Genomic DNA, 12225 nt, shown 5'->3' with positions numbered 1-12225 from the left:
CGGGACGCCGAGGGACCGCAATCAGGTTTACCACGGAGGACACTTCATTATCAAATTGGTCATGCTTAGTGCTTCCTCCCCGAGCCCCGTATACTGCCGTACAGCCATGTAGCATTGAATTTTTTTGCTACCGAAAAGTGTCCGTAAGTACGCCAACACTTTCCTTTTATTGACCACACACCTTAGCGAGTGTGTAGTAAAAACACCTTTTTTTCACGTGGCAACAACTTCTTTTCGCCTCTCACTATTCACCTTTGGTCCTGAAGAAAGGCCCATTAAACTCCTAGAGGGGGCTGAAACATGTAGACCGCCACACATAAACCAACTTATAGGAAAATTACCCCTTTAGTAGTTGCTTACAGATACTTTTAACCAATACCCTGGGCCGCCAATAATAAAAAGATAGGTAAGGATTCCCAGAGGTATTTTTAATCCTTTACTATCACCCACATCACACTGTTGCACCAACACCCACTCCGCTGTAGTCAGGCGTCGAAGCACAACCAGGTGGCATTCGGCCATCTGGTTGGGACCTCGATAATGAAGCATGACTTGGTGTGTGAGGGGTCTTTTAATAACACCTAATGGGTCCAAAATCCAGGCCCCAAAAAAGTGACTAAGAGAATCGTATACACATAGTAGGCAAGTGCTGAACTGCTTCCATAAATGTCAGCCATTTTTATGCTCTCAATTTATCAGTAGTTGAAAGTATATGCTTGTAATATCCAATGTCACTGGAAAGGATGCTTGGTTTAATAAAGGAATATTTGACTGCAATGTTGTCAATCAGAATGATATTTGCAGTATGAACTTGAAAAATGTCTTAAATACAGAACAGGCCTGACATATCCATTTTGTTTTCCAACAAAAAAGAAAGTGGAACAAAAGCCATAATTCCTCTCTGCCACCAGGACTTATTGTATTCTTCCTCTCTTGTGCTTGAATCACATCTGTCATTGCTTTCTTTCTCAATGAGTCCTAAGAAGAAAGAGTTTTCCTGATCACCTTTTGAGGTAGTTTGCTCCTCCGTTCAAATGCATATCCCGAATCCTGGACTTTTAACACTCATCTGTCTGAATCTGACTTTTTCCACATGTTAATGAAGTGAGAAACGCTGCCATCTAATGGAAGGGCAGATGTTTCTACCATACAGTCATAATTTAGCATTTGCTGTTTGGGAGGAGGGTGAAACAGGCCTTTTAGGTAAGGATTTATCAGCAAAGAAACCTCCTTGACTACAGATCCTCCCTAGAAAAGGTCTTCTCATATGGTACGGCTGAGATTGTACATTTCTTCCTTTCAAAATATTCAAACTGAAATAAGGGTGAGCTTTGAATTTTACTTGCCTGAAGGAATCTTTTTATATATCACTGACTATTTTACTAGCCTGTCAAACTGAGACCCAAAGAAAAATAGACTCACAGGCAGATATAACAACGTTTTGAGTTGTGTCTAGTTTTGAACACACTGGCCAGATAGCCTACATCCTGAAACGTGGCTCCAGAGGCTGCTGCTACTATCAATTCTGAGGATAGGGGTTAGATCAACTCGCCAGGCACTAATCAGGTCACTAGCTGGTGAATTGATCCCGTTGTTATGCCAACTGATAAAAAATGTAAATGTAACCGAAAAATGTTTGATATAGCAAGTCTGAGATGTATCGCATTCACTTGCCTTGAACCGATGAGCTTTTTATAGATATTTTTGTTTTCTGCTAGGGAGAAAATTAGATCTGTAATAATATATGCCCTGTTACAGTAATTATTGATGCACTTTATTATTGTTTCTATACAATGGAATTAATAACTATGGCACGTTGGCACTTTAAAATGCAATATGTGCAATATTCTGTTATAGTAACTAATGATGTACTAATATTGCATTTTATCCTTGTCTTTAAATGTTATAATTAGTCATTATTGCACGTTGGCACTTTAACTGCAATATATGCAATATCTTGCTATAGTATTTGTTGATGTATTTTATGTGTGCTATCAATGTATGCATGATTAAGCCTATGTTTGATTGATTTTATATTCTATTTTTTAGGTAATGTATGGTAAATTGGTCTGGTTTTGTAACATAATTATGATTGTACTGGTAATTTTAACACCTTAGCTGCGTGTAAACATTTCTCCCCAGTGCTGCGCTGTCCATTAGAACTAGTGCTGAATGGACGTTCAATGGTCGTGCGCAGCACTGGGGAGGTAGCGCTGTTGACGACCATTGGCCGTCAGCAGCACTTAAGGGGTTAAAATGATAATTGTGGTACAGTATTTAGATATTGCGTAATGTAAAGATGTTTGATTTGAGTGATTTTAATTAATCACTCAATAATGATTTATTATGTATTTAATCCTCATATGTGTACTCTATATTTCTTATCTAGAAATCTTCCAAATGATTGCTTCTCAACATCCTTCCAATACTGGTCCAGTATATTTTTGCTACAACATGCATAGGGAACTAGCCCTGCTCCTGGGTTACGAATCTGGAAACAAATCTTCCTATGACTCTTCCAGATTACAACCTGGAAAAGTCAAGTTATCTCTAATGCAAACCTACAAGGTGTTAAAATTGTTCCTTGATCATATCGACCTTTTGGCTATACATCCAACTCCAGATCCACATCTGGCCTTTTATTAGCTTGTTTAGCTAAAGTTTGATTCACAGATTCAATGATTACTAAATGTAACTACCCAAGAGCCAAGAAAATGCTTTATTTCTCCCGGTGTTAAAGAAGCTCTTCTATATTCTTACTCTGCTCAATGTCCCTGCCAGTCTCCAATTTTTCCATAGGCAAAAAATAAAGAAGATGCAAACCTGACTTTTACATGGTTATACTTCCAGGTTTCGTTGTTGCCATCAAAGCCCACACTGCCCCATTCTCCAACACCTCTTGAGAAAAGTGTCTTTTTTAAAGGGATATTATGATACTTTCAAACTGCAAAGGCCCGTCTCACCCTACGCACTGGGGGCTGTGTGTATAGTGTAAAAGTAAGTGCGGTGGCAAATAATGGGGGAATTTTTTTTTAAGAGAAATAGGAAATGCCTCACGGAAGCAGCCACCATATGCCTGTTGAGAAGTGCTACCAACTGGTTCAGTTTGTCATCAACAGTACTTTCCTATTCAAACAGGAGATCCTACCCAGCCTGAATATACTTGCGGTTGGTAAATGTAGTGTAATCACTTAAGCTGTACTTCTACACTGCTATCATGCTGCTATTTGGGATGGGGTTCACATAAGGAGATTTATTGTGAGTGGAGGGTGCCCCGTTTTCCTTTTCTTCCCACTTCAGCTGCTATGTTTGTTGTTAATCCCCTGTTGCCATGCCAATAGAAAGAATCTCCAGCCTGCATGTGCTAGCAGCACTGACATAACAAGCTCAGCCCGAGTCTGAACCTTTTCTCTACTATAAACCAAACTATGGACATGACCTCCATGTCGATAGAACTCACAACCAGTGCTATGGATATGGAGGTGACATCCAAGTGCTAAAGGCAAGTAATCTCTCTGATGATGGGACAATAGGGATTCCCTTTTCTCTCTTTTTTCCCAGCATTATTGTGACATAAACTTCCAGAACCTGAGAGTATTAACACATTTCCCACCAACCAGAATTCCAACATTTGTCCCAATAAAAACACTACCATGCTTGCATGGTTGATCCAAGTGCCCGCTACAGAAAGAATCAAACCAGGGACAAGAGTCCCTGGTTTGATCTGAAGACATGGTCCCTAGTTTGATCTGTTACTGCCACAGTTTAATTCACACAAGTTTCCCCGCCCTGGTCACCCCCAGGTGTCTAGGTTTCAGAAATGTTTGAGTATAGTAGTTTTTCATGGGTGACAGCTGAGCTAGGGCCCAATTTGCGCAGCTACACACATTGTTAAAAAAAAATTGCTATTGGCGGGTTATATATGATGTTCCCAGGTTGCGACTTTGGGAATTTTGTATCTTAGGAGCTAAACTCAGCCAAAACAAGTGGGGTAACATTTGTATTGGGCAATGAGTGGGAACAAAGAAATTACATATGTTGTTGCCAATTTGATTTCTCTGCGTTTGAGGCTTCCAAATGTTAGCTTGTGTTCAAGAAGGAAGACATTCTCAAAATTCCCTTGGAATCACATGATGGTATGAGTAACTACAAATTCAGAGGTACACAAATTACCATCATTCCTAAACTCAGTATCTTCTGTACATTTCCGGAATATATAGTCTTTCTTCATACCCATTTAATCTTCTTTAAATTTTACCATAAGAATTGCAGTATAGTCGGTATAAAATGAAAATCATTGTAAGGTGCAGCTCAGTTGTTGGACATGGTTATCGCTTGATTTTGGTGAACGTATAAACCCTGTATATATCCCTTTGGCTTGAAGGGTCTATTGTTATGGGTGAAAACATCACAAAGGCTGTATTTTCTTACTCATTTTCATTATTTTTTTTGTTCCAAAATTTTGTTTCTTTAGGAAAACTTTGAGATATACATAAAGGAGCACTTGCTAAATTCAGAAGATGTTCTTCCTTTCAGAAATGTATATAAAATTGGTGGAAGCAGAATACCTTTTAGAAAAATGCAAAAAAGGTGGTAAAAATGTGTTTTAATACAATTCTGTTGTTCCTCAAAAGCTGGAAACGTGGTAAATGTTAGCACAGCAAACTTTAAGCTAATGCAATTTTTCTGAGAAAAAAGCATTCACCTTCTCGTACAGCACCTTTTTTTTCCCAAACCCAAAATTCAACAATATGTTGTGTAGTTTCTCAGTTCTCTCTGGGAGTAAACAAACCTGGGGAACCTTTAGAGTCCCCTGGATGTTGGAAAAAAAACACACATTTGGCAGGTATACCTTTTGTCGAAAACAATAATGAAGGTTTGAACAAGCTTTCCTTAACATCCAAAAATGGCTTAACACTAGGTAGGGAAAGCTCTACAATCAAGTGGTCAAAAGAAAATACTTTCAGGTCCTTGCCCTGTGCCAGCTGAAGCGCAACACCTAAGCACTGCTAGTGATACCTCTTAGGAAATTATTTGTTGCACTAAAGTAGGAATTTACCTTATTTTGTTTATTCTTGGGGCGCTCCGCACCTAGATGATGACAGAAGCCAAAAATGGAAGTCTGGGCAGGGTCAGATTAGTAAGGCGGGCACTCAGGAAATGGGTGATGAGCTGGTATCTGAGTGGCAGCTCTCGGTGGTTTTTTGGGCAGTGTGGTGGCAGCTTTGGGCTGTGCCTGTGCTGTTCGGATGGGATGCCACCAGCGTACCAGTGGGTGCCTGGGTGGCCTTCCTAGAGGCAGATGGGCCTCTATGACCTCCCTTTTACCAATGGGGCAAAGGTGTCATTCCCAGTTTCTGGCGTGGCCAGTCTTTTCCTGTATGCAGATTGAGCAGGGGGCTTGAGCAGAAGCTGCCTCACTTATATTCAGGTGTGGTTCACCATTGTAAACTAATCCGTGCACAATGAGACTTGGCAACCTTTGCATTTTTTTTATCTCATTGAAGTTAAGACAACATGCCTCTTTTAGAGATCCCTCCTCCCATTCCTTCTGTTCACACAATATTTAAAAACACCGAAGCAGTGTTTTGTAAAAAAGGCTTAATCCTCAAATGGGCGCCCGGGTCCTATTTTCGATCCCAATACAACCCTGAGTCTAGGAGCATTGGGGCGGACAATATTCATCTATGGGGAGTATTGTTTAGGTTCCGTGGACTCAGGTTGCGTGGAAGTGATATTGCATAATGCTTAAGACTGCCACCACAAACATTGTTGGCATATTTCAGAGGTGAAACATATGGATATTTTGGGATAGCCAGTGGACACAATTACCCTCCGCAGCCCCTCCGCAGCGCACGCGCACATGGTCCGGTACCTGTTGAATGCCGGCCCAGCTTGAGCATCCGCAGGGCGCGCATGAGCCGCAGGATCTGCACGATCTTGCCCACGTTCTCCAGCTCGGTGCCCGCGCCGTAGGCCAGCTCCACCAGCAGCGTGATGTAGAAGGGCAGGATGGAGACCACGTCGATGAGGTTCACCACGCTGCGCAGGAAGCGGCCCTTGTCGCGAACGCAGACGAAGCGCAGCAGGAACTCGGCCGTGAACCAGGTGATGCACACGTACTCCAGCAGGGCCGAGAGCGGCGCGTCCACCGAGCCGAGCTCCAGCGAGATGAGGGCCATGTTGGCGATGGAAAGCAGCACGAAGCCCATGGAGACGGTGCCAAAGGTGCGGGCGGCCGCCGACGAGGCGGGCTTCTCCATGAGTTCCCAGAGCCGCTGTCGTGCGCTGGCACAGGGCGCCCCGGTGAAGTCCTCCTCCTCGACTTCGTCCTCCTGCACGTCCTTGCCAATGTCTAGCGCCTCGCTCTGCTCCTTGCGTCGAAAGTATTTGTCCCGGCAGCAGCGGTCCAGGCACAGCTCGCCCAGACCCCAGTACTCGATCTCCTGCAGGAAGGAGACGGCGCAGAGCTGCTCCATCAGGTGCAGCCGGCCCGTGCGGTAGTAGTGCAGGACGTACTCGAACATCTGCGCGCTTCGGTCGAAGAAGAACTCGCCCTCTCCGGGGCTGGCGTCGTCGCAGAGTTCGGCCGCCTCCAGCCCCCGGCCGGCAGCCAGCAGCCGGCCCAGCCGCGTCTCCGGGTGGCAGGACAGGGTCTGCTGGGACAGCACGAAGCGCCGGCCGCCCACGTTGATGAGCAGGGAGTCTGGCGGGATGTCCTGGCGGGGCCGCGGAGCGTCACTGCAGAAGACGCTGGAGTCCTGGGAGGAGAGGGAGCAGGTGTCCGCTTCATCCTCCCCTGCCTCCCCCGAGCGCTCCGAGGCACTCATTCCGCATGCTTCCTTTCCTCTTGACAGGCGCGCGCTCTCCCTCCAAGGGGGTCTGGCATTCCCATTAATCAACGGCACCGCTGCAGTTCACAAAGTGACACCTCCAACTTCTGCTGGTTCTGGAGAACAAGGTGATCAAAGATTTTTCGGAAGTTATACATCCGATGCAATGATGAAAGGTGGAGCGTAGCCCTGATCTGCCTTCTCCACAGGAGCCACATAGACTCTGGGTTAGCTTGTCCCGTGTCTTAATGGGAGCACAAGCGAGGCGCTGTTTCTGCCGGGTGAGGTAGGAGCCGTCACATCTCACCGTGTGCGCACTCCCACTGCTGCGCCGGCACTGAGAGAGCGCTCACTGCTCAGTGCTGACACAGGCTCAGCCAACCACGCTGTCTGTCGGCAGCTGGCAGGAGCTAGCGTCAAGTTACCTGTGCACCCACCTCGTCCCTCCCGTTTGCATAGCAGAATGTTTGCATTGTTGATTACGATGTGCGCCTGGTTGGCACATACAAGGCGCTAATGTAAACAAGTCAGAAAGCAACAAAAAAAGGTAGCATGGTTAATTAGGGTAGCTTGTGAAACAACGTTGGATCTGGGGGGAAATGAAGCGCTAGCCCGGACGAGAGAGACCGGGAAATGGACGCGCTCACATGCCGGTTGGGAGCCGGCATTGTTCATTGTTCATTTTCTGAAATGCCCGCTTTAAACCTCGGCTGGATCTCTGAGGACCCATCTTAGGTAACCGAAGATAGTGTCGTACAGTGTTAGATAATCACCAGCGAAGAACATGTATACATAGTTGTGCCTCCTATTACAGTTACATAGTAGGCGAGACGCTGCTAGCGTTTTCTGGTGCTAAATTAAGTACCATTGAATTCACTTAAGATTAAGTTGTGATCTTTCCTAGAACTCGTGACAAATTAGTTACGCTTGACGTTCTCCGAAGCGTAGTTTAACCCAGCTTTTTATATTCGCCTTTGAAAGCACCTGAACGGTTTCGTTATTTAATACATTGATTTTCAGCAATTTATACCAGTTTTCTGTTGCGTTCCGAAAAATCAGTAAAAACAAATCCGCACTGCTTTACTACTGAATCGGAAACTCTGGTATTAAGGAGCAGAGACCCGAGTCACCTCTTACGTCTATGACACAGGTTGTTGAGCGTGCAGCAATACACAGCCCTATGTTTGTGTGTCGACTATCACCACCCTGTATCCACATGTGAACATCACGCGCAGTGCCCCATCACTCACGGGACGTCACATCCATACAATCGTAATGCCACCTACCTGAAGCAGAATGGAGGGGGTATACCGTAGTAATGTCGGGTAAGTCCTTATGAAATCACCGAGTTGTCCGCGTAAAAGTCATGTGCGCAGCATGGCTACTCTGTGTCTAAGAAATACATAGTTCTAAAGCTCAGCCAATAGCTGTTTGGCACATGCATAGCATATTCTCCTGAATACTGCACTACACAATCTGAGCGGTCGAATCAGAAAAGTGTGCGACGCGCCTCCTGTTCACCATTTACTTATAACATAGGATACTCAAAGGGCGTCATTTCAGACTGATCCCCTCTTCGCATCAGCCTCGCGTTTTTATGGAGGTCGCTGTCAAACGGGACCTTTTTCTATCCCTTCATCCAAAGTAGCTTTTCTTTTATATTTTTAGGGCGTCATTTCGTTTTTCAATATTGTATGATTGTTTTTTTAAAAAAGAATCAACTTCTTGCAGATGTATAAACCGAGAGACCAAATTATTCTAGCATATTATTAAACATTACTGATAGTGAAAACACATTTTATATAGCTCACACAGATTAAAAAACAACAACCTTCGGATATAAGTAAAATGCTATCGTTTCAAATGTCATTAACTTTAGTTAGATAATGCTAATTGGAACAGTTTGCTGACTTAATGCACACAAGAACTGCTATGCCCCCTATGACTACCGCCCCCTTTGGAATGCACTGCTGTGAAGGGTGATCAGTGGGAAACATAATGTACAACAAATGTTTTGGCCACACAGTGCCTTTACCACGCGTTCTATTCAACGCAAGTCGGTCGATTACATTTATGTCTTCTGGCTTGGGACGTCAAGTTTATTATCTACTGAAGAAATTGTGTTGAGAGGTAATTTTGACTTTGAGTGTGGTATCCAGTATCTAATTACGAGAACGTTAGTTTGTATTGTATGCCTATGTATGTATTGCAAGGTCATGGGCCTCTGTGACTCCCCCGAAAGCAGCTGAATAGTGTGTCCTCGTCCATCAGATTTTACGAGTCTGAATTAGCCTTGGCTAAGGTCCTTCCTTGCTAAAAAAGTTTGGATCAATCTCAGTTGGGATCTCTCAAGCTTTAACAGTGAATCATTGTGTATTTTTCTTATCTCCTCTATCTCTCCAGTTCTAGATTCGATATTTTTGTTTTTCTATTTAGCTCTCTATCTTTGGATTATGTTAGCTACCTGTTATGACTGTGGATTTTTTTACTGTTATTTCTATTTTTTTCATATAGTGAGTATTGTCTTCTGAACAAGTCTGATTTGAAAATAATAGTAATAATACTATTAAAAAATGCACGTCTTTACTATGCGTATCTCTTTACCACGCATGGTAAGTGTTAGACCTGGTATTTATAGCAGGCTTACCCCCAGGCTTTTTGCTTTTTCACCTCCTGTTTTTGACCCTTTTCTTGTTGGCTATAACATTCTGGGCACTTTACTACTGCTGATCAGTGCTAAAGTGCATATGCTTTCTGTGTAAATTGTGACTATGATTGGTTATCCTTGATTGGCATATTAGATTTTCTGGGAAGTCCTAGTAATGTGCAATGTGAGTTCCAGGGCCTGTAAAGAACAAGTTACTTACCTTCGGTAACAATATATCTGTAAGAAACAGTAGTTAGTATTAGATTCCTTACCTTAGAATATCCCCAGGCGTCAGACTGGATCCGGAAATTTTTGCGTAGCAATACCCCTGAGCGTCGTTAGGCGTCGTCTCCGGCTCCGCGTCCGTCATCGTCGTCGTCTACGCCGGAATGACGTCGTCGGAGTACTTAGACGCCGCCCATGCGCGCTGACGTCAGTTCTTATGCAAACACAACCGGTGATGGACCGAATGTGGATCAATGTCACACACTCACCCCAGTCCAAAGATCTGGGCCCAGTTCTTAGCCACAGCTTGTCCGCGCCAGATACGCAGAGCCATGCTAGAACCAGCACTGGTGCCAAGAAACTAGGGCCCTGAAAGGGGAATAACCTTAACCCTAGGTATCAGTTCGCAGAACGGGGAGGATGGGTGGGGCAGTAAGGAATCTAATACTAACTACTGTTTCTTACAGATATATAGTTACCGAAGGTAAGTAACTTGTTCATCTGAAAGAAACACGTTAGTATTAGATTCCTTACCTTAGAATAGATACCCCAGCAATACCAACCCCGGTGGTGGGTCTGCGAACCAATACTCACACCAGAAAGTCCTGGAGGACGGAACGTCCAAAGAAGCCATCCCTCCGGACCTGACTGTCCAGGCAGTAGTGCCTCGCAAAGGTGTGCAGCGAGGCCCACGTAGCCGCCTGGCAAATGTCCTGGAGGTGAACTCCCTGACCCAGGGCAGTAGTAGCCGCCCTGGCCCGAGTGGAATAGGCCCTCAGTCCAACTGGAGGCTCCTTTCTAGCCAAGGAGTAGCACGCCTTGATGCATAAGACGACCCACCGAGAGATGGTCCGTTTATGCACCACCCGTCCCTTCTTCGCACCCACGTAGCCAACAAAGAATTGGTAGTCCACCCGGAACTGGCGTGTGCGATCCACATAGAATGAAAGCGCACGTTTTGGGTCCAGACAATGGAGCCGCTCTTCATCCTTTGAGGGATGAGGAGGCGGGAAGAAGGAGGGTAAGGTGATGGACTGCCCGATGTGGAAAGCAGAGACTACCTTGGGCAGGAAAGATGGTTTGGTACGCAACACCACTTTGTCCGGATGCACAGACAGGAAGGGAGGTTTGCAAGATAGAGCCTGGAGCTCACTCACCCTTCTGGCAGAGGTGAGGGCAACCAGGAAAGCTGTCTTTAAGGTGAGAAGACAGAGAGGACAAGAGTGAAGTGGCTCAAAGGGAGCGCACATCAGGAAAGTAAGAACTAGGTTCTGATCATGTTTGATGCACGGAATACTACCTCATATGTGAAAGAATGTCTGCCTACTAGTGCAATCCACTCCTAGCTTTACTCTGAATACTCGTAATGCATTGTTATAATTCCCCTCCCCCACAACGTGACCACTCCCAATCCCATCTCCCATCCTAAGCTATTTCATTGCATCTCATATACAGGTTGGCTTTGTAGCCACTTTTTGTATCATTCATACTATGTGTTCTTACTGTATTACCTGTTCTGACTATGCTCCCCCTTGTACTTCCTATGTAAAGCGCTCTGATATCCGCAAGGATCTTGTTCGCGCTATATAAAACTTTCAAACTAAATAAATAAATAAATAAATAAATAAAGTCCCACTGAGGCATCACGAAAGGGACAGGTGGAAACATGTGCGTGATGCCTTTCAGAAAACGAGTTACTATAGGGGACTTGAACAAAGAAGGTTGATCAGGCAGCCTTAGGAAGGCCGAAAGGGCGGAAAGGTAGTCCTTGAGAGTGCCCAGAGCAGAGCCCTGCTGGGCAAGAGAAAGAAGGAAGAGGAGAACTTCAGAAAGAGGGGCAGAAAGGGGATCTACAGCCTTTGCTGTGCACCATGCCGCAAATTTTTTCCACCGGCAGGTGTATACTGACTTAGTGGAGGGACGCCTGGCTGCCAGAATAACATTACAAACTTCAGGAGGCAAGTCAAATGGCCTCAACTGCCGCCGCTCAATCTCCAGGCATGGAGGTGGAGACTGGACAGGTTCGGGTGGAGGACCGTCCCCTGTTGATGCGACAGAAGGTCCTCCTGAAGGGGCAGACAGATCGGGGGACTGACTGACATGTTGAGTAGCTCGGGATACCAAAACCTTCGAGCCCAGTCCGGAGCCACAAGGATGACCTGGGCCCGGTTGCGCCTGATCTTCTTCAGCACTCTGGGCAGAAGTGGTATAGGCGGAAAGGCGTATAACAGACCGCAACTGCTGGGCCCACTGAAACTTCAAGTCCCACTGCAGAGCCCGCATCTGCCACCGGGCGTGATGCACCAGAAGGATGCAGGAAGCCATCACCCCCAGGAGCCGCAGCGTCAACCTGACCGAAACTCGGGATAACGGCTGGAAGATGGGAATCAAAGCCTGAATATCCCGGACTCGCTGCTCGGGAGGATAAACCCGAAACTGGGCCGAGTCCAGAACAGCTCCGATGAAGAGGAGTTTTTGGGAGGGGCACAGGTGTGATTTCGGCACGTTGATGGAAAACCC

At 45.4% G+C, this 12225-nt stretch overlaps 1 protein-coding gene across 1 annotated transcript in view; it reads right to left on the bottom strand.

The window, feature by feature from the left end:
• KCNV1 (potassium voltage-gated channel modifier subfamily V member 1) overlaps window positions 1-6994 on the bottom strand; it is a 149772-nt gene extending 142778 nt beyond the window's left edge. Inside the window, exon 1 of the mRNA XM_086918065.1 lies at window positions 5876-6994. Within this exon, the coding sequence (XP_086774191.1) occupies window positions 5876-6830 (955 nt within the window). The 5' untranslated portion in view covers window positions 6831-6994. The remainder of the gene's footprint in view (window positions 1-5875) is intronic.
• Between the last annotated feature and the right edge of the window lie 5231 nt (window positions 6995-12225).

The sequence above is a fragment of the Lissotriton vulgaris genome, chromosome 4_1 (genome assembly GCF_964263255.1).
Source record: "Lissotriton vulgaris chromosome 4_1, aLisVul1.2, whole genome shotgun sequence".
NCBI classification, from domain to species: Eukaryota; Metazoa; Chordata; class Amphibia; order Caudata; family Salamandridae; genus Lissotriton; species Lissotriton vulgaris.
Note: the sequence above shows the minus strand (reverse complement) of the source record. Positions and strands in the feature narration are given on the sequence as shown.